Raw genomic sequence first — 21,452 nt, 5'->3', positions numbered from 1 at the left:
AGTACTAGAGAAAAGTACAACAATTTGTTTAGTTATAAATATAAGAAAATTAAATGTATCTGGAAACATCAAGTGTTCATACATTACAACTAATTACTGCCAGGCTGCTGACTAAATAAGACGTAGTTCTGTTGAGTAGTACTAGAGCAAAATGTGACAAAAATATTTATTGGGCGACAGAACGAGCAGACGTGGTAGATGCAATATAAAAAGGTGTCTATTTGCAATCTTTTACCAGAAGTGAATGTCAAAATGACATGTTATTCAGAAATATCACCAGAAATGAACCTAACTCACTAGGCGTTATAATCCTGGTACTTTTGATAACTAATTATATATGAAAAGTGTTTTATTCTCAATCCGTCTGACATAGTATTAAGATATTTATTGGACTGATGTTTTCTGAAATATCCAATTGATATTTTTGAACAGTACAGTCAATGACAATGACCATTATTTCATATGTCTATCGGTGCATATGAACCCCCCATTTTTAGTCGTTTAGTCGTAATCAAAACGAATGCAGTGCGCTGAAAATTTGTTGTACACACATTACAATCGAATGTTATAAATTATGCTTGAAATAAACTTTATATTTCTATCAAAGTGCTTGGCTGTTTTGGGTCAACGGGTTCGGGTTTAGATGACGTCCTTTGTTTTTAAATGCACGGAATCTACGTCTGTACGTTCATTAGTGAGATGAATATAATTTTTAACAAGTCTCATATTACTCCTGAGGTTAGTACTATAATTGATGAAAACGTATGGAATACCCGTTTCACAGATATTATCGGCTATAATCCGTATGTCGTATATACAATACACTTCCCTTTTCACCACAAATATGACTTACCTAATTGGACTATTCCCCGGATTTGTAATAAACGAGGAACCCGACGGGTGTCAAATGTGTAGCAGGATAAGCTTACCCTTCTTGAGCACTTAATATCACCCCAATTTTTTGTGGAGGTTCGTGTTGATTAGTCTTTAGTTTTCTATGTTGTGTCTTTTCTTTTTTTCTTTCTTTTAGCCATTGCTTTGTCAGTTTATTTTCGATTTATGAGTTTGACTGTCTCTCTTGTACATTGCTTACGGCTTATTGGGATTGAATAATGTACATAGGAAATCAGACGGATGCATGACAAATGTGAGTCCAAGGAGCTCAGAGATCCAGCCTGCTTGTCATACAAAGTAAAATAAAAGTGCTTTCTTTTGTATTAATGGGAATGATATTAATTGCAAAAAATACTTTTTCCTGTCTGAATGGTTTGTGGTGCTACTGTATATCATCCTAAATAAATTGCAGCCAACAATTTAGGAGTGTAGAACGGTAAGACTTCATATAAAATGCACCTTGGTAAAACATACCGAATGTAACTTACGATTATATCCATTTGGCTTATTGACCTCGGATATGTGTGTATGTCAGTTCAGCAGAAAACAAATTCTGCGGTTCCTCTCTCTCCGATTGTTAAATGTTCATATGAGTACATGTTTGATGATTGGATAGGTCTCGTAACCAACAGGGATACTTTCATATTTAAAAGTCATTATAAAGGCATTAACTGATGGATACAGCTGTTTTTTTTAATCTTCCTTTTTTATTTATATCTCTTCAACGTTATTGTCCCTTTATATGCTTTAATATCACATAATGACGAAGGTACATTCAGAAAAGCTTTTCGGACGCATGGAGGCTTTTTTTGGTGTTTTCTTTTTTCCCTATTCATAATATGTACCTGCTAGAAGTTAAAACTTTATCAAAAGTTGTCTTGTGTCACATATTTATCAGAAGTCTATGTTTTTTTAATCTTTTTATTTTGAAAGTAAGTTGCTCAAAACAGGTATTTGATAAATTCTGTGTTCTCAGAGACTTTTCTCGATTCTGGAGCATGACGTGTAATGCATATGAACATGTTTTGTTTGTGGTTAAGTCTCGTTAAGGGATGACAAGCAAAAATCATAGTTTCAAAATTAAATTTTAATTTACAATAACCAATAAAACATATATAACATAACAATATTTGTACAATGTCTAGTGTTCACTTCATATGTAAAAGGTGCTCATGTGTACTCTTTTTCTCGTTTAATAAGTGTTGTGAAATTGGTTTCGTTCTAGTTTTTAAAAAAAATGTCGAATTAAGCGTTAAATACACAAAAGGACAGGAAAAACATAGAATGATGAATCCACAAGTTTCTCATATGTGGTTTTAAAAAGCTGTTTTTCATAAAAAAAAAAAAGTACCTGTCATTCCAAAGAAGGTCCTCTAATGAAATAAAATGAATAAAGCTAAGTCGACCTGCTGATTAAATAAATCCTTTTTTTTATTTTATTTTTACAAAAAAACAGGTTGACGTTTATTTCAGTATGTAGTATTGTCAGTACTTTTTATCACAACAGTTCGAAAGATTATGAACAATACTGGTTTATTCCTGATGGTTTTTTTTTTTGGCATGGTGGTTGGCAGGCCAATAAAAGACATATTCCAATCATTATATTCCACAAATGATTGGTTCCAATTGGGCAAGTGATCTCGGAGGAAACTATTATTTTGTACAAGAGACCGATGATCGGTGCTAAGTGATGAGAAACAGTCTAATAACTTTTTTGGATTTGTATAATAACTGTGTTCTCAACAACAATATTTAGCGCTAGACAATACTTGTATTTCATTGATATGTGTAGAATTGTTTAAAACTCGTTAATTTGTAGTAAATGTAACCATAATTCTTGAATATTCAAATTACAATAGGTTTCATAATGTCTCGATTTTAATTTGATGAACAAAAAAAAATCAGCATAAAAGTGATATTATAGTGTACCTCTTTAATACCTTGTTTGTTTAATATAAACAATACAAAAGATAGTGATTCCTTTGTCATCGGTCTTTCTTTCAAACTTTCTTATTTTAAGCAAATCAAGTTAACGAAATGTTTTTAAAGGTTACACATGTCTATAACCCATGCATATTACGTACGATGCACTTCAACATGTATGCAATTTAAATCTAAATAACTAATTGACACCTTACTCAACACATGTTACTGTATGATTTGGTGTAAATATAAAACCAATGGTTAAGTGTTTGAAGTGTTCAAATGCTCGTTATTAGATAAACGTTTTGTATGTTTACATAGTGACGTCTATCCTATACAGTGAATCTTTAACTTGTCTGAATTTCTTTATCAACATACAGGCTCGTTGTTTCTTGGTGAGAGGGATGTAGAAGGCCATCGTTTGGTAATATTAAGGCACTTCCTATAGCTGTTGTCAGTGTCGCCAGTTCATATTTTGCTTTGGTTTTAACAGAAGGTACATCTTTTTTGATTTTTTTCTTCTTACTACTCTTCTTTGGTAAAACACTATTCTCGATTGTCAACCGCCGTTCGGCGTCAGGATTTTCAGCACACTTGAAAGCCTTGCGAAAACAACGTCGAAAGTTATCACTCAAAAACGCATACAGTAAAGGATTTAACATACTGTTAGCGTACGTCAAAACTGTAAGACCATTAAAAAGGTATATCTCCCAATCTTTCAGTCTATAATCCTGTGGTTGAAATGTAAGATTTACTTGGAATACCCAATGCGGTAACCAACATAAAATATAGACACCTATAACTGCAAACACTAAGCGTGTTACCTTACGTCGTGATCGTTTTTTGTTTGCAGTACGCATGCCAGGACCGATGCAGGACAAATTCAGCACAACCGATAGGTAAAAAACAAAGATCAAGGAAACAGGTATCGCAAATCCAAGTAAGAAAGTGTACCAGGTGAATGCCTTTTCTGGAGGTATCAGTTGGTCTTCCGGCCATTTCACAGTACAGGTGTCGTGTGAGTTGTCTTTTGGATTTGGAATCGTTGTTGAATACAAGATTATTGGTAGCATCACAAAAAATGAAAGGGACCAGATCAAGAGACAGACAAAGAAAGCGATTTTAGTTGTCCGGTAACGCCCCGAAGATACGGGATGACAAACGGCAAGATATCGATCACCACTCAATGCAGTTAATGTTAGAACGCTTGTTATGAAGTTGATGGAGTATAATACAAAATATATCTTACACATGGCTGTGTCAAATATCCAGTGTTCTAAAACAGTAGTTGTGATAAGAAATGGTAAGCTAATTAGAAACATCGCATCGGAAACAGCAAGATTTAATATGTACAAGTTAGTCACAGTTTTCATTTTGGCAAAACGTAGAACGACATAAATAACTAACGCATTTCCAATCAGACCGGCAATGCAAATAATGGTATATGAAGATACCAAAAATGTTGTTATGGCCGTTCTGTTAAGCTTCTCTTCCGATGTTTCTGTATCATTGTCGGAATCGTTCTTCCCAGTTTCGTCACAGTATACGTAGAAATAGTCCGTACTATTCATAATGGAATGTGGTGGATTATCTTTCCCTGAATCAATTACCTGAAATGAAAACCAATTTCAGTTTGAGTTATATCAATACTTCAGTAGATTGAAGCAATTACCTGAGGTAAAAACTAATATAATTTCATAATACTAATGTCTTGTTCAGTAAAATGAAGTATAATTCTTCTTTCTGATTCAGCTACTTGAAATACAATCAACCCCTGGTCAATGTTTTCATGAAACATTGGAAAAACGAGTGTTATAATAGCATTACAACATACAACATCTCATCAAATTCTAGTTAATTAAAAACAATGCGTATTCCTTCAAATAATTCCTGCTTATTACATTTGTGAATGTGAGCGAAATGATATATGGAATGATTAAGGTTACCAGTGTATAGCAATTATATGTACCATATAACAAACGGAATACAGTCAAGGAAGTACACATTAAACGGTTTTATTGGAGCGTTTCGTGTTTATAGGTCTTTGGTTTTCTATGTTGTGTTTTGTATATTTTATTTGTCTTTTAACCGTTTTTTATACATGGCATTGTCAGTTTTATAATGAAAATAAAAACGAGGCAAAATATACCAAAGTGACATTTAAACTTGTAAGTTTAAATGTCACTTTGGTATCTTTTGTCTCTCTTTTACTTTCCTCGCTTTCTTAGAATTGCCTTTCCTCGCTTTCTTAGAATTGCATCCTTAACAGTTCTGGTATGTGGTATTACATTTTGAGATTCGGCATCACTGTAATTCATTGCAGAAAAGAAACGTTGGCACTAAGCATGCGTGTTTTATAAAAAAAAATGATAGAAAACTTTTGAATTATATCCGAGTTCAGATCCACAAGTTGTTTTATGATGTTACTATCCAATTAGCTACATAATTGTGTAACCGACTGTTTTCCTTCATTCCAGAACAAGCATAATCAAATCGAGGCCAAAATTGTTGTAGGACCGCTGCAAACGACGTCTCTGTTCAAAACAATATTTCAACTTCCGCAATATATGCCAGGGTCTATTTATATAGTATCTAATTTATATCTTATGAGAAACGTTATAGGCAAAAACCTGCTTGTCAGTTCTAATCTTATTTTTCATTTTTATTAATTTTAGCATCAGATCTAATAGTACATTTTTATCATTTAGTTTTTTAATCCCGGAAGTGATTAAAATGTATAAAAACATTAACTTAAAAATTTTAATTACAAAAACACACACAATGAAAATTGGATGCTCGTACGTCAACGTCAGTGCAAATAATGATCACTCTTAATAATTAGGTTTTAAATGGACATATAGACTTAACACTTTGACTGACACTAGAACTGCATACTCCCTTATTGAGTGTAACAGTGACAAAAGGAGTCTCCGAACAAAGGATTGATTTTAAAATTAATGCATTCTTTGACTTTGTTATAAAAGCTAAAAAGAGCTTATCACACGTTTTGGTTGTGTGACATGTCACCTTTTATTTAATTTAAATCAGAAAAACTATTGTTCATCCATAATCTGTATCGTTCTAACTTGTAATAAAACCAACTGTGATCAATCTAATGATGGATTTCGAAATACCAATTACTCATCTTTTAATTTTCAACCTAACCATACAAAAATCGCATCATTTTAATTTAAAACTGACAATGGAAACTAATGTGCTTAATTTAAAGATTCAAAATTAAATTTCAAAGTGATAAATTTAATTAAATTGACAACATCACCAATAATTGAAACAGTGAATGACAGATTACAATGCAATCTCGGTTAACTTTCAAAACAAGTCAAGTTTTGATTATATTATCAGATGCATCGGAAGTTTTCATTTAAATATCTTTATTAATTTTAATGCCAAAAACTCGCCACAGTTTATATGGTTTGAATCATAATAAAAACAACTGATAACATAAAGAGAGTCATGTCTTTGATTATTAAGTAGATGAAATTAGAAAAAGAAGAGAATATTTCCGCCATATTATAATGCAAACAGTTTCACTGATCCTTGCCTAGACTCCGTTACAATGAAAACGTTTTTTTCTGGATCTTTGAAGTATTTTTAATTCTTACATGTACCTCTTAAAATTTTCAAGTCTCTAATAAATGGGACACAGTAGAATACAGCCGTGTAAAATCATTATGAGGGAAGGAAAACGCATACACAGGCATGACAGTGTCAGTATTTTTTTTTTTTTGTATTACGAGAACAAATTATCAATACCAATAAATGGTAATCAATACGAATAAATGGTAGGTCCGATTGATGCTTGAAATCCGTTAATTAATATGACTACATGTACATGTATATTGAGTTGACTTGAAATTCTTAAAACAGCGCTGTTGATTTAGAATTTATCATAACCACCGTCATTTTGAGAGATCACTTTGTCGTCAATTACATTACAAACGTTCTAAAAAGTATCAAATAATATCCACTGGACGACAAGAAAAAAAAAAGTTATTAATACCAAGCAGCTCGTCAAATGAAGATACACAAGTACATATATACCCTAATGCTATGATTTTAACAAGCTTCTTTGAAGTATGACAGTTTTAATTAGTGATATTAAGAAAAACACCGTTGCTTCATACAATGTATGTCGTTTGTGACAAATTCATCAAGTACGAACGCAGTACATAGGTTTAGTGTATAAGATCATTCATTTCGAACCTTGAAATCAAATTAAATCCTCTAAGAAATTCCTGATGGGAAAGCTGGCAATACATCTTTTAATATTAGTGTTCCAAGGACAGGAAGTTTTATATCAAATAGAATAGTTTGTCTGACAACAGATTATTTATCTCCATCTCCGTATTAACCACAAGGAAGAAGTTTAATAAGTAATTGTTTATTATCAGATAAAAAATATGTAATTCTAGCAACATAATGATTTACTTATAATAATTGTTTTATTAACGTCTAGTGGCAAATAGTTCATGAATTTTCAGGTGGATAACATATTTATAATAAAACACTGAAATAGGTCGACCGGAAGGACTAAATGAAACTGGCCAGGAAACCGTTCATTTGCTGGACAACTTGAGGTTATATTACACCGATATCTGAGTTAAGCGCACTGCCAATAGCGAGGCAATGTCTTTGGCTTAATTAGTAAAACTCTTAAACGTTGCCCTTTTACAGTTTGGATTCCAATGGCTTTTTACAATTTATTACGCTTCCTTGTAGTGTTTCAATGGTATTAGACCTACAGATAAACGCTTGAATAAAAATAAGGGAGATGTGGCACGACTTCAAATGAAACAACTAACCATTACAGTTTAAATAAAGTAGATGTAAGCAATTTTAGGCCACCGAACGCATATTCCATGAGCGGGATTCGAGTGTTCAATGTACTTAAAACATCCGGCCGACAAGGACTTGTCTTAACCTTAAAGTCATACATTTGTTATGTTACATAATGGCGTAGATTGTTCAGTTAATATACATGCGTCTTTTATTTGTGTGTGTGTGTGTGGGTTTTTTTTCTTACGGGTTGTCCTGGACTCTCTGGGGTCCTGGAGAACAGACATGGTCCTAATACAGAAACATAAAAATTGAAGAAAATAATAAAATAGACGCACGAAATGTCAAGTGTTAATCTGTACTTGATTGAAGTCTCGCATGATTTAAACTATTGCAGTATAGTCTAATCTAATTTAATATAGTATGAATGTTGCAATTATATAATTCATATCACATTTATCAATGAACTGAAATAACAGTCATTAAACTGATTTAGTCTGAACCGTGCATTGAATAAAATGGAGTTAAAATGTTTAATGACATAACAATTTATAGTTGTATATGTGCAGAGAACAGAGATACCAGATGGGCGTTATGAAATGAAAGTTGTTAAATATGTTAGCTTTGCCATGTTAACGATGCAATGCATGCGATTATTTAAACATTAAATCAATTTAGATGTTAATATAAAGCACGTCAATTGATGACGGAAATGTAGTTTTTCATAACAAATATATTTATAACAACTTTGGTTTGTAATAGAGAGATATTTTCTATCATGTCTATAGCTAGCGTTCTTAGACATGAGAATGTCACTTGCTTTATGGGATCAATGGGTCCAAATTTGCCCTGAATTTTCGTTTTCAACACCGTTACCTGGGACAGTGGTATAACAGTACAACATTAGAGATAACTTTCGATCGCAAAACAAAATACACGTATATAGAAAATATTATGAAAGTTTTTAAATATAATTAGTTTTGCTAAATATTTCATTGTGTGCATTAAATTTGTACACACATAAGTCATCGTAAAGTCTACCACAATGAGTAAAAACAATACCGCAGAGTCAGCTATAGTCCAGTCAAACTAAGATTTAACCTCAAACTAATTGCAACAGAAAATGTTTTAGTTCTAATCTATAGCATTATGCTCTTTGTATACAGAGAAAAAAAAACATAAAATCTTACTTGAGGAAAACTCAAAATCAGCATTTATAATTTCCTAAGGAAATTAACATTGGAAGGGGAGATAACTCTTACAAAAAGGATTTTTTTTTTTAGGTCAGTTTTTGGTAGTTTTTCTTGAAATTTATGTAAAGTATGATACTTTGATGGGGTTATAAGTTTGTATTTGACTAACTTATATAATCTTCTGTTCATGAAATGTACAAAACAAAATTGTTATGGGTCGGGTTTTTTTTCAGGCATTTATCATTGAAGAAATTGCAAATTTGAAGCTTTGTAACAATTTTGAAAAAATAATGTGAAAATTTGGTATTGTTTATATCTGTATATTATAGTTTTTCAGCAAATTACTCATCTAAAGAAACTTTAAACCACAAAAAGAAGAATACATGCTCAATTATTTTTATCAAATTTGAGATTCTTCATTGACATGTTGAAAAATTGAATAAATGGTCAACTAATGAATTACGAAATCTAGAGAATAGCTTAATAAAATATATGAAAACACCTTTAGATTTGTTTGTTATACTCTAAAGACCGCAAAATACCAAGAATCGATACATTCTGAAGAATAGAAGCGGTAAAGTTATAATTTTGTATCAATTTTATTGATATTTCTGCCTTTTTTGCAAGAGTTATCTCCCTTTTCAATGCAAATCTCCATAGGAATTTTAAATGGTGATTTTTTTAATCTCCCTCAAGTTAGATTTTAAGGAGGCTCGAGGGTATAAAAATTTCAGAAAAAAATTAAACATTTGTTTTTCATTACAAATTTTATTTGTTACCTTTTGTAGTTGTTACTTTATCATATGGTACAAAAATCATTCAAAACAATCAATTCGTGTTGGCCCCAGATGACTTTCAAAATGTATACATCATTGAAAAAGTTTCAAATTATCTCCCTTTGGTGGAAAAATGCCATTTTTTGGCTATAAAATTGAAATATCTTTTTCAACTCATCGGTGACCTATTTTTTTTAATACAATTTCCATATAAGCTGTACTTAAACTAAATTATTGTAAAATTTGAGCGATTTCTGTAATAAATTTCTTTTTTTATTTCGATGTTATTTTTATTTCTCTTATTACTTCAACAGAAAAAAAACACTTTCACAAAAATGTATGCTTCTTTCGAAGGTAGATTGTGAGCGCAAATGAACGGTGACCCCACTTTTTTATTTTATTTTTCTATTAACTCTAATATAAAGTTCATTTAAAGAAAAATATAGAGAAATCCTATATAAATGATTTAGACCCGCGAACCCCCTTAAGGGACTTTTTTCTGTGTATATTTGGGGCATAATGCTTAAGATTAAAACTTAAATATCTTCTGTTGCAATTACTTTCGGGTAAGGGTAAAATTTATGCTAGATTGACTGGACTACTATAAAAAGCCTCTAAATCACAAATGTACTAACAATTCAAACGTGAAACCAACAGCTAGAATCATGTGCAAAATAATCATTGAAAAATAAACATGATATAGAAACAATCGACTACCACGAATGCAGAGTCATGACTTGCGACAGACACATGAAGAATGTTGCGGAATTAGATTGTTTTCGGTTGTTTATTAAAATAAACTGTTGTTGGTCAGCTATATCAACATTTAACTAATTAAAAAGACTCTACAAAACATTCCCGATACAAACGATTTCTTCCCATTTGAGTTGGTAATAAATGTTTTCTCACACTTTACATTACGAGGTTTGCCGAAAGATGATATACAATGTATTTTGTTAATGACCTAACATCTCTTTGTAATATTAATATTATTTTGAGAAAAATGTTAAGTTTCATAATCTGAATTTATTTAATCCGATAGTTCACTCTATATAACATGTATAACGGCTGGTGTATCAAAACTTATCAAACTACAATAAGAAACATTTTCGAAGCATACGGAATACATCTGCACTTCTAAAATAAAACTTTTTAAGAAAGATAAATGCAAACCATATGATATATATCATTCTGTGATGTGTGTTACAGTTGATGTATATAATTGTTTATTTGAAACATCCGTTTCCGTCATAAAACGCATTCCAAGTGATTAAGTTTCTTATTAAAAAGTAATTACTGATTCTGTTTACACTTCCTTCTAGACATTACAATGATGCAACAATTAATAACTGTTACAAAAACATTGCCACTCATTAATGTTTGAATTCCACTTTATAATGGATTAAAACTGAAGATAGAAATTATTTACTTCACTTCACACCAAGTTCAAAAATAGCCCTGATATTTTATTTATCTAAATCAAATATATCGTTCGACTGATGTTTTTAAAGTTAAAAAAATGTAGTTTGGACGGGTTATTACTGTCTGTAATTTTTGGACTAATGTTTTATAAAGATCGAACCATTGTTTTCGTAAAACAAACGATCTTTTGATCAACTCAGACAATTTAAATTCGTTCAGGCGTTTTCTGAAGAAAAAAAATGTTAGTTCTTATTGCAGAAGTATTGTCCTTTGCTGTTTTTATCATTTTTTTAACATTACTGTCCCTGGCTGTGGAGGGTTGAGGGCTTACAAATAAGTTTAATCACAATTCAGTAGCTGTAATTCAATATTTGTCATTGGTTGCTGTCTGTTAGACTAGTGTGGTTCAGGTATTGCAAAACGAACTAATCTGTGTAGTTATTGTTCATTGTTGGAATCCATATGACATCATTGAGACTCTTGTGGATAGTTGTCTCTCATCTGTATATACCCCAAGTATAATATAACAAAATATGAGAAGAGATAAGAAATGGTAGACTTCTTGCTAGATATGTAAATGTATTATTAAGACATTGACAAGTTAGTTCTAGAAATTGACTACACACGTAATGGTACATAAGTGTGACGTAGAATGGTGGATTTCATGTGAAGTCTATATTTGATAGTATATGGATATGTCATAGTTATATAAAACTTGGTTGATATACAATTGTTGTAATTCATTTGCTATTGATTATCATTATCACAATCAGACATCAAATTTATTGTCATTCACATCAATAAACGTTTAATAGTTCTAACTGTCATGAGACATGTACCAATTTATGGATGATTCCAATCTCAGACCTTATACAAGTGTCTACTATATAACCAGTTCACGGTACAAGTGCAAGTGCCACAGGTGAAGCAGGAACATTCACTGCTTACCATTCGGTAGTTGAACCCACCTTTAGAGCATGGATATTTTTTTCTCGTCGGTCAGGGTTGTAGGACATTATTTATAATCTATTTTTCATTTTATTTTAATATCCAGTCCTTTTTTTTTAGATAATTTTCATTACCGTAGGATAGTATTGTTTAATTCTGGTACCCTTTTTAACTTTTATCGTGTAATGATTATTACCAGCAGAAGTTTATCCAAGGCATGCATTTTAAGAGGGAGTTCCAACTCAGGAGAAAAGGTGGAATACCAACCATATGTACCCATTCAAATAAATTGATCGTTAAAAGGGGGTACCAACAGATGGAATCACCCCTCACCTACTCTAGATCTGCCACTGATTAGATTACAATGTCTCGTGTAAAGTGAACGGACTACACGATTTTATGTCATGATGTCTAGGTTTAAGTACTAGCTTAACCAAAAGCGTTCACATTGGAATACATTGGTTGCACAATATTGTCTTTCCATCGTGGAAATTTGGGAAACATCTTTATTTGCATAAAATAAAAAAAAAATCACATCAAAATAGACTAAGTTTTTTTGTGCTTATTTGCCAACATCTTACTTGTAAAGTATCTATATCAAAGAAGTCTCCATGGTACTGGACGAACGGACGGACAAACGAACAGATGAATATTGAGAAATTCGAAGTACGCAAAGTAGATAGTTTGACATCGAAGGTCTTAATAACCGTTTTACAAAATTATGCGTTTTCCATTTACACCAACAACTATTTATAACGGTAAACAGATGATTGGTAAATATACATCAGTTTTGTAGATAGAAACCTTTGATCCTGGAGGTTGGACATAAGGTTCCCATAAATATTGGAGTTAATCACCTATCATAACTCAGAAGTGTTTGATCAATCGAAAACGTTCAATAAACGTCACTAATGTTGTGTAATCAGGCAGGTTTAAACAATGATTGCTGTTCTAGACTTGGTTACATTGATTAAAAGTCTTTGGCGATTTTTCCGATCATATAAACAAAGACATGAAAAAATGCATGATTTGTATAACCTATATAATACTTAATTTAGTAGTCAATGTTTTAATTATGTTTTGCCCGTCTCTCTTCTTTTTCCAATCACTAAAATATCTTTGATTTTAATGAATGAAAAAAAGGTGTACACGCATACACTTTTCACAGCATTTGTATTATACGTAACATAATTTAGAAAATTACTTGAACTACGCCAAAGGTATAAGATTTTCTTGACGATCCTCCACATTTTTATATTATATTATGTCAAATTTATAGTCTTGTTTTCAATTATATTTCAGAATGTTCTGTAATAATTCAAATGTAAATATTTCTGATATACCCATAAGCTGTATTGCTTTTGCTTTTAGAACTATGAAGCGCATAATAGTGAATTATTATCTAATCAATACACATGGTAATTTAGTTATAAATAAAAGCCATGCAGGGTTCCCATTATTTCCCAGTGCAATCTACACAAACGCAGAACAGAAAGTAATTTAGAAACATGAATTGCAATACATTTCATGGGATATTTTATCAGAGCAATAACATAGTTATCTATATCGTGTATTTAAATAAATAATAAAGTCGCAGATCAATATATACTGTTTGGTTATGATGGGTGTTTACATGAATGAAAGCTGATATGAGGAACATAAATGTCAACGAATATGCATACAACGACGAAAAAGAGAAGAAAAAAAATCAGCATGTGGTATTTGTGATAAGAATGAAAAAATCAAGAAATCTTCATTATATCTGTTACAAGCGCATATACTTCAGAAATTTTTTGGATAAATTTTTAAAATGTTCGAATACCAGTACTGATTTTCGAAGAATTTTGATAACAATTTATATACACGGAGATCAAAGGCGGAGGTGCATGTAGAATAATATAATTTTAACAATCTCAAAAAAAAAATCACAAAGATAATGATAGTAAAGAAAATATACATGTGCAAACTTTTATTCGAGACCAAAAGTTTCAGAAACTAGGATAAAGAGTACAAAAAATAAGTAAAATGATAAACAAAAAAAAAACAACAAAAAAACACAGTTGCTAATTCCGACCTATTTCAACATTGACTGACAGAAATTGTTACAACATGCCGGTTAATCATGAACTGTAAATAATCAGGTAAACTACAATCTCAATCCTTCTCGAACTTGAGCATTGGCTAGTGAATCGATTATACTTGTACAATTTACCCAACAAGCATCGAACCCAACCAGTAAAGAAGTAAAGAACATGCATGTAGGATGGCGTTTTCTATTGACATAACATACGTTTACGGATAACCGTCGTTGTTCTCGAGAGTTTTGCTTCATTCTCAAATTGTCTAGACTAGGAGTGTTATCAATAAGTGACATGTGGGTAACATGGCCATGCTGATTTTGTCTATACATGTTTACTTATACATGTATGTTAAAACCATCAATACCATTTTTGTGACTGTTACAAAGTTAATGAAGTGAAATGACTATTTAATCAATTACCCTTCAATATTAAAAGTGCAAAAAGGCATGTCGCCATTTTAGCGAAACTTCATATAAACTTCCTCGTATAATTGATTAACTCATTTGTCAGTAATCTAACAACAAAATACCAGTGTATCTACCTTAACGATCAAAGTAGTACATAAACATTTTTTGAGTTATTCTTGAACAATGAAAAATAAAAGTGAATTTATCCTAATATTACACTCGATCAACATACATGTATTTCAAAACGCTTGACAAAAAATATTAAATCGCCATTACGCTTGATCGAAGTTCTATGTCTGCATAACGCTTGACCAAAATATGTTGTTGCCATTATGATCGACCATTACATAAAATCAGGATCTGGTTTTGACACGCAGGTGAATATGTTTGTCAGTTTGTAATGACATGAATGGACTAATGAACAATATCACTATTCTAACATTATATCCTGTTATTACTTAGCGGAAATTATCTTTTGGAGAACTTATATTGCATCTAGTATGGTAGTAATCGAAATTAAAGATGTTTACCTTATTTATACTACGTACGTCAATAAATAATTAGAGGATAATTATTTCATTTACAATAAAGAAATTAAGAACTTGTGTACTTCGAACGTCATATATACGTAACGTCTTATTGCTACTGATCAATTTATTTTTTTAAAATGTAAATAGTGTGGATTGCTTGTCTGCTCATCACACAGTCAGGACTGTGCAAATTACCTTAAGGTGGTATGGGTGTCTTCCGCCATCTTGGATTGTAAAAAAACAGAGAATCAAAGGTCCAGATTTTCTATCAAGTTAACAAAATTTAAAACAGGAGTGAGAAATTTAATGTGAATTTTCATTCAAAAGAACCAAATTATAAGAATATAACTTATCAATATTAATATTTTTGCAAATGTTGATTATTTTAGGATGTTTTTTTTTAAATAAATAAATTGGCATTTTAAGGGGAGGTTACTCTAAAACAGTGCATTTTCTGAAGGATTCTACATGGAATTTTCTTATTTTGTATTTTAACCAGAAAAAAACGCACGGTGACCCTATCTTTTCTTTTGATATTCTCAAAGCATTGTCCGAAAGCTATCTTTTCCTTATTAAGTATTTAATAATTCTATCATTTTGTTTAGTTTCTTATCACAAAATGGTGTTTTTTCCTGTATAATCCATTATGATACAAAATGTGTCATTTTGTCACGCCCTGTAGCTTGAAAAAATGCGCGGTGACCTATCATTTTTATTATATTTTTCAACATAAATCAACAGATACTACATTTTGGCAAAGTATGAACAAATTCTATCATTTTTATTTTAGACTCCCATATCATCTTAAGTACCACCCATTGATATATGTTGCGATAGAGAAACCTACACAATACTAAAAAAAACTCGAACATTAAACATGTTGAACATGTTTCGCGTATTGTAAACGACCATTTTCTGACACTTTTTTTTTAATTTAAAGGTAAAATCCTTGATTAAATGAGTACAAATTCTGCATAAACTGTCATTTTTATATCTAACCTGTATTAATAAAACTTTATTGCAAAAAACATGAAACCCTGACGGGTTAAAATGCAAACATAGTACAATGTATACACAAGTGACAAGAAACATAACTATACATGATAAATGTTTTTAAAAAGTGAAGTTGATATTAACAACATATATCTATATATAGATGTATATAATAATTGACCAATGTGGACCTTATTTTCGCAATTCCATAGATTGCTTTATATAGTCTACAACACTAGACAAAATATCTTTATTGGGATCTAGAATAGTTTTAAGTTTAGAGTTTGAGTCAAGCTGGTTAAAATTAGGATAATGGGTTTTAATTGCATTTATAAGGGAATGTCTTACATTACTGTTAATTTGGCAATGAAGGAAAAAGTGTTCCTCATCATCTAAAATTTTACAAACTTTGCACAGTCTGTGTTCTCTTTGAATTTTTTTATAACGTCCTAATTCAATTTCCAAATTATGATCACTTACACGTAATTTTGTTAAAAGCTGACGACTATTAAAATTGTTTAGATTGTGCAGGTAGTCCTCAAATTTAATTTCATTTTTAAGTTTACTGTAAAGATAAAGTTTTGAACTGTTATCAATATTTGAAAGTTTTTGAAGAGTGATGTTATTATACTTTTCCTTCAATTAATGACCTACTATCAGACACGTTGAATCGCATTAAATGGACATTTCATAATGTATTTCAAGTCATTGATTAATAAATATAATAACAATTGACCAAGACAATAAATAATAAACGACTTCAAGTTTCTACATATAATGTAGAAACTTGTTGCATATAAATCCATTCAGGATACTGCAATGTTAGTACATTGTATATCCTTTGGAATCTCGGTCTTATTTTAAAGCGCTCTTTAAAAGAAAATGTAATAAACAAAGTAATTAAACGCGCAAATGACATTATATTTATTTACCCTTAGCTGTTTGAGGTTCAATTCAAGGGGAAGACATATGGACGCGTTTTTTTCATTTACGTAATATACTAAACTATTGTAAACGGCAATATACATGCACATATATACTAGAGAACTAAAATAATGCATTACAAGTATAATAAATTTAACGTGGATATTTTCACTTATGTTGTGACAATGCAAGTTACACGAAAATGTTCCCTGTGCAAATCATTGGTAGACATCAACAATATATATAAAAGTTGCACCTATTAGTAGATGCACAAATATAATATCGCAGAGAGTTTTGCATGCATCGCAAACATATCCATGTGCTCTACTAAAATCTTAATCAACGTCTCAAAATGTCACATTCTGCTATCAAAGTCAAAGGTAAATAAATCTAAAAGACAAACTGGAAAATCAATATTTAGCTTTGTTTTTAAGTTTGAATTGGATTGAAATATCTTAAAACGTCTTTCTCTTGATGCAGATCAAACAGATTTTTTTCCATGTAACTTTTTAATTACGCACATTTAACCAGATATTTATCTAAGGCTATAAGAATGTTTGCTAAAACCATAAAACACATGTCTTGTCGAGATGGTGACGTCTGATGTGTCTGTATTCCGGAAGTTTCACGTTCTTTACACGTTATATAATCACTATAACAGCTCTTTAAGTGACCCAAACTAAGACTATTTCGAGCATGACAATATAAGTCCTATTCAAAATACCAGTCTAGCAGTGATTTACCCGCTCTTTGATTCACTTCGTAAAACCCACTAATTTGGTCTATAGTTTAATTTGATTTCGTTCTTAACACGTAAAGATTATGTTTTTTTCTGACTGCGTATGATGTCTTTACACTAAATCCATTGCAGGTTGGATATGTAATGATTGATAATTTGTCGTAGATGCATGATTTTTTTTATTAGTTGTTAGTGGTCTTGAACTATCTGTCAGTGACTGCGAGCACTCTCATAGCTATAATTAATTGTCTTAAAGTTTATGCTGTTGGAATCTACAAGTACCGGGCCACGATTAGTATGTGTTTTTGTTAGAAGTATTTCTATTTGTATCCATTTAATGAGTTAAACCTTTTTTAACTGATTTTTATAGATCGTTTTTTTTTTGCTGTGTTACATTATTTGTTTAGCGTTTATGTTTTTTACCATAAATGAGGCCGATAGTTTTCTCGTTTGATTTCTTTTAAATTTGTCCGTTGGGTGCCTTTTATAGCTGACTGTGGTATGAGCTTTGTTAATTTGTACGGTGGCATTTTGTTGTAATTTCTGTGACATTTTGTTTCTGATGTTGAGTTGTCTCATTGGCAATCACACCACATCTTCTGTTCTATATACAAGAAACGCTTGCCTTATGAGCATAAAAAGAAATCAATCGAGTATCATATTTAATTTAAAGATAACAACGCTTATTAATATTGCCTTTTGTCAGTCTTTGCCAGAAAAAAAATGATTAAAAAAATGAAAACATTTTGGTAAACGTGTGTTTTGAATGTAAATTTTAGCATTTTGCATTTTTTTTATTGAAAACTGCACGCTAGTTATAACATAAACAATACCTAGCACAAGTATATTGGACATACAAAAAGCTGCTGATAAGTGTAAGAATATCACACATTAAAAATGACAATAAAACCGTAGTTCGAGGAAAATTCAAAACGAAAAGTTCCTTAACAAATTACAACACCAAAAGCTCAAACAGATTACACGTGTGAATTACAAGGCACATAAATAAGAAAGAAACGAGAATACAAATACCATAGCACAATATCACGTGATGTATAAGTACCGAGCTACGTTGAAAGCATATTACCTAAAATAGTATAAAAGCCAGGGTGTAGCTTTCTTTATGAATACTATTATATCAATTGTTTCCCTTTTAGAACGACTATCGAAAAAAAATCAGCTTATTGCCCTTATCATAAGATATTAATTTCGATGAATTTAAAATTTGTATTTGTTTTCTGTATTCCACAATAATTGTTGGGTAAGGTGTGATGTGTTTGTCGGTTTTATTCTATAAGTTTTTTTTAATTCCTGCAGCTGAATTCATAATGCATATATGAATGTTATGATTTTTACCATAATCTGACATATAATTCCGTTCAAACTGGACGTGCGAGAGCTGTACGTCTATATTTTGTATATTTGCAGTAATATGTGAAATGTTTCCGTCTTAAAGGAATTACTTTATTGATACATTCAACACATTCCTTCTTTTCCAGGAAAGTATCAAATTCTCCAATTCGACATCATAATTCAGTGCGTGTGTATACATTTGTCAATATTAAGTAGCTATTAAAACATTAACGATTTTTAATAATTGAACGGCATACGGATGAAAAGATAGCATGTGCCTAAAGCATATTGCACCAGCATAGAATAGATCAATTTATGACAGCATAAGTATACATTAAACAGGAGATAAAGCGTTTAAAGTAATGCAATATGAATTTATAACATGCACATGTATTTGACAATGTTTTTAATATCCCGCTATGGGGACTTAATTTTTGAAATAAGGTGTACTGATTTCCGCTCGTACGTCGATGCAATTCAGAGTTTTATGTAAATCCGGTATTCAGTAAACAATCTACACAAACACGAGCTCTATTGAGATTTGCAACTCAACTTACAATGATTTAGTTAACACACAGATTAAAAAAAAATAATCTTGCATATAACACAGTTTTACAAAAGTTGGTAAAATAACAAATATATTTCTTATAAAAGTAATAAAATCACAAAATACTATTGTTAATTCAAAATAAAGTATAATTTTTAAGCAGATATCATTTCATGTAAGAATAGTAACTAAGCATAGTAGATACATTTCAACAGCAACAGAAAAGTAATAGAAGTCGAATTGTTTATCGAAGTAAAAGTTTCAGTAATTACAATCATTTTGTAAATGTCTCATATATTCAAGTAGGTCAAAAGTTGGAATGCATTTATGTTATTACATAAAATATAGAAAGCTTCAGGAACAAGAATAAATATATGTTTATGTTGTTTAATGCACAGTTTTAAATGTAATTCATTCTTTCAGTCTTCAGCAGGTCCGATGAATTTTTAAAGCTCCGATTCCATCAATTTCACTAAACCGAAGTCAAATAGATTAAAAAAAAATTGAGAATGGAAATGGGGAATGTGTCAAAGGGACAAAACCCGCCCAAATAACAAAACAACAGCAGAAGGTCACCAACAGGTCTTCAATGTAGCGGGAAATTCCCGCACTCAAAGCACATTTACGTCATAAAATTTAAAATAAAAATGGCAAAAATGTCAAAGAGACAACAACCCGACCAAATGCATTTCCCGATTATTTTAAAATGTAAAATACAAAAAAAAAACTATGTATCAATAGTTAAATAGTGCTCTATTTAAATTGAAATACATAAAGTTCACACCGTGCAGTTCTTTTTCGTTTACGTTACAGTTGTGTCCATTCACAACTTCTTGGTTGAATATTTAAATGTTTTAAAAATTAACTTAATTGTTTATGTATTTCTCATTAAAATTTAGCTTGGGAATTATATTTAAACATGTCTAATAGCATAATTAAAATTAACACTAACAAGAGCAATTATCTTACCTTGTGAGTCGTCTGATATCATTGCACAGAATGTAAAAGTTATCACAGCTCAACGATTGATTTTGTCAAGTCTTATAACATCATTATTTGTCTTAATTCCAATAAATTCAATACTAATCAACAACTAACTGAACAATGTAAATTTACTGTAAAAACAAAAAATCACCGTTCCTCTACAATCATAGCTAGGAAATAATTACACAGGCTTCCTTAGATATTTTATACCCAAACGAATTTTTATGTAATTGAATTGCGCGTAAGCTTTCATCAGACCGCCAATCATAATATGGATACTACAGTACAATAAAGATAATATTGATCGTCTCATCCGATGACTTTTGAACATCGTCAAGGCACACTGTTAGTAAATTTGCAATTTTTAAAAAATATTCAAACGTGTTTTACAAAGGCTCGAGAAAGTGGATTGGGATTTAAATGATATAGTACAATATCTCTACCATGTCTCCGTGTGCATCCGTCTGTTGCAGATAACGAACCTCGCCAGATCATTGTTGTTATTTGTTATATCTGTTTTGTCATTCTGGGAATTATGTGTTGTAGATGGCAGATCTTTTTTTCTTTGATAGTATATTTTCTTCTGCTAACAACTTTTTGAAGACTTTGCGAGGTTATGAGCTTGACATGTTTGTATTAAATAAGTACTTATATTGAACTACTCAACACTTTTTTGACTTCTTATTATTTATGGTTTTAACAGTGTTGCTCACTGAGTGACCGTACTGGTCATGTATGGTGAAAGGGGAGAAAGTGGTTACCTAGGTCATTCAATCAATTACAGTGTTATAATCCTGGATTCCTAAAGCTGTATACAATTTGCAAACGAATGTAATAGCTTTTTGTATCATTTAAAAATAAAATCACAAAAATACTATAAATACAGAAGTCGCTCTTCACTATCCTACTACCTGTCGATACATTTATTTTTGGCATTTCAC

General features: G+C 31.0%; 1 protein-coding gene across 1 annotated transcript; it reads right to left on the bottom strand.

Annotated features, from left to right (window-relative positions):
* Positions 1-2,046: 2,046 nt before the first annotated feature.
* LOC134724587 (somatostatin receptor type 2-like) lies at positions 2,047-20,706 on the bottom strand. Its single transcript, XM_063587697.1, has 2 exons — positions 20,497-20,706; positions 2,047-4,427 (listed from the first exon to the last, which is right to left on the bottom strand). The coding sequence occupies exon 2, from the start codon at positions 4,386-4,388 to the stop codon at positions 3,165-3,167; it is 1,224 nt and encodes a 407-aa protein (XP_063443767.1). The 5' UTR covers positions 4,389-4,427; positions 20,497-20,706; the 3' UTR covers positions 2,047-3,164.
* Between the last annotated feature and the right edge of the window lie 746 nt (positions 20,707-21,452).

The sequence above is a fragment of the Mytilus trossulus genome, chromosome 7 (assembly GCF_036588685.1).
Source record: "Mytilus trossulus isolate FHL-02 chromosome 7, PNRI_Mtr1.1.1.hap1, whole genome shotgun sequence".
NCBI classification, from domain to species: Eukaryota; Metazoa; Mollusca; class Bivalvia; order Mytilida; family Mytilidae; genus Mytilus; species Mytilus trossulus.
Note: the sequence above shows the minus strand (reverse complement) of the source record. Positions and strands in the feature narration are given on the sequence as shown.

Coding starts and splice junctions, on each gene's coding strand:
- LOC134724587 (XM_063587697.1), bottom strand. CDS start 4,388: ATGAATAGTACGGACTATTTCTACGTATACTGTGACGAAACTGGGAAG.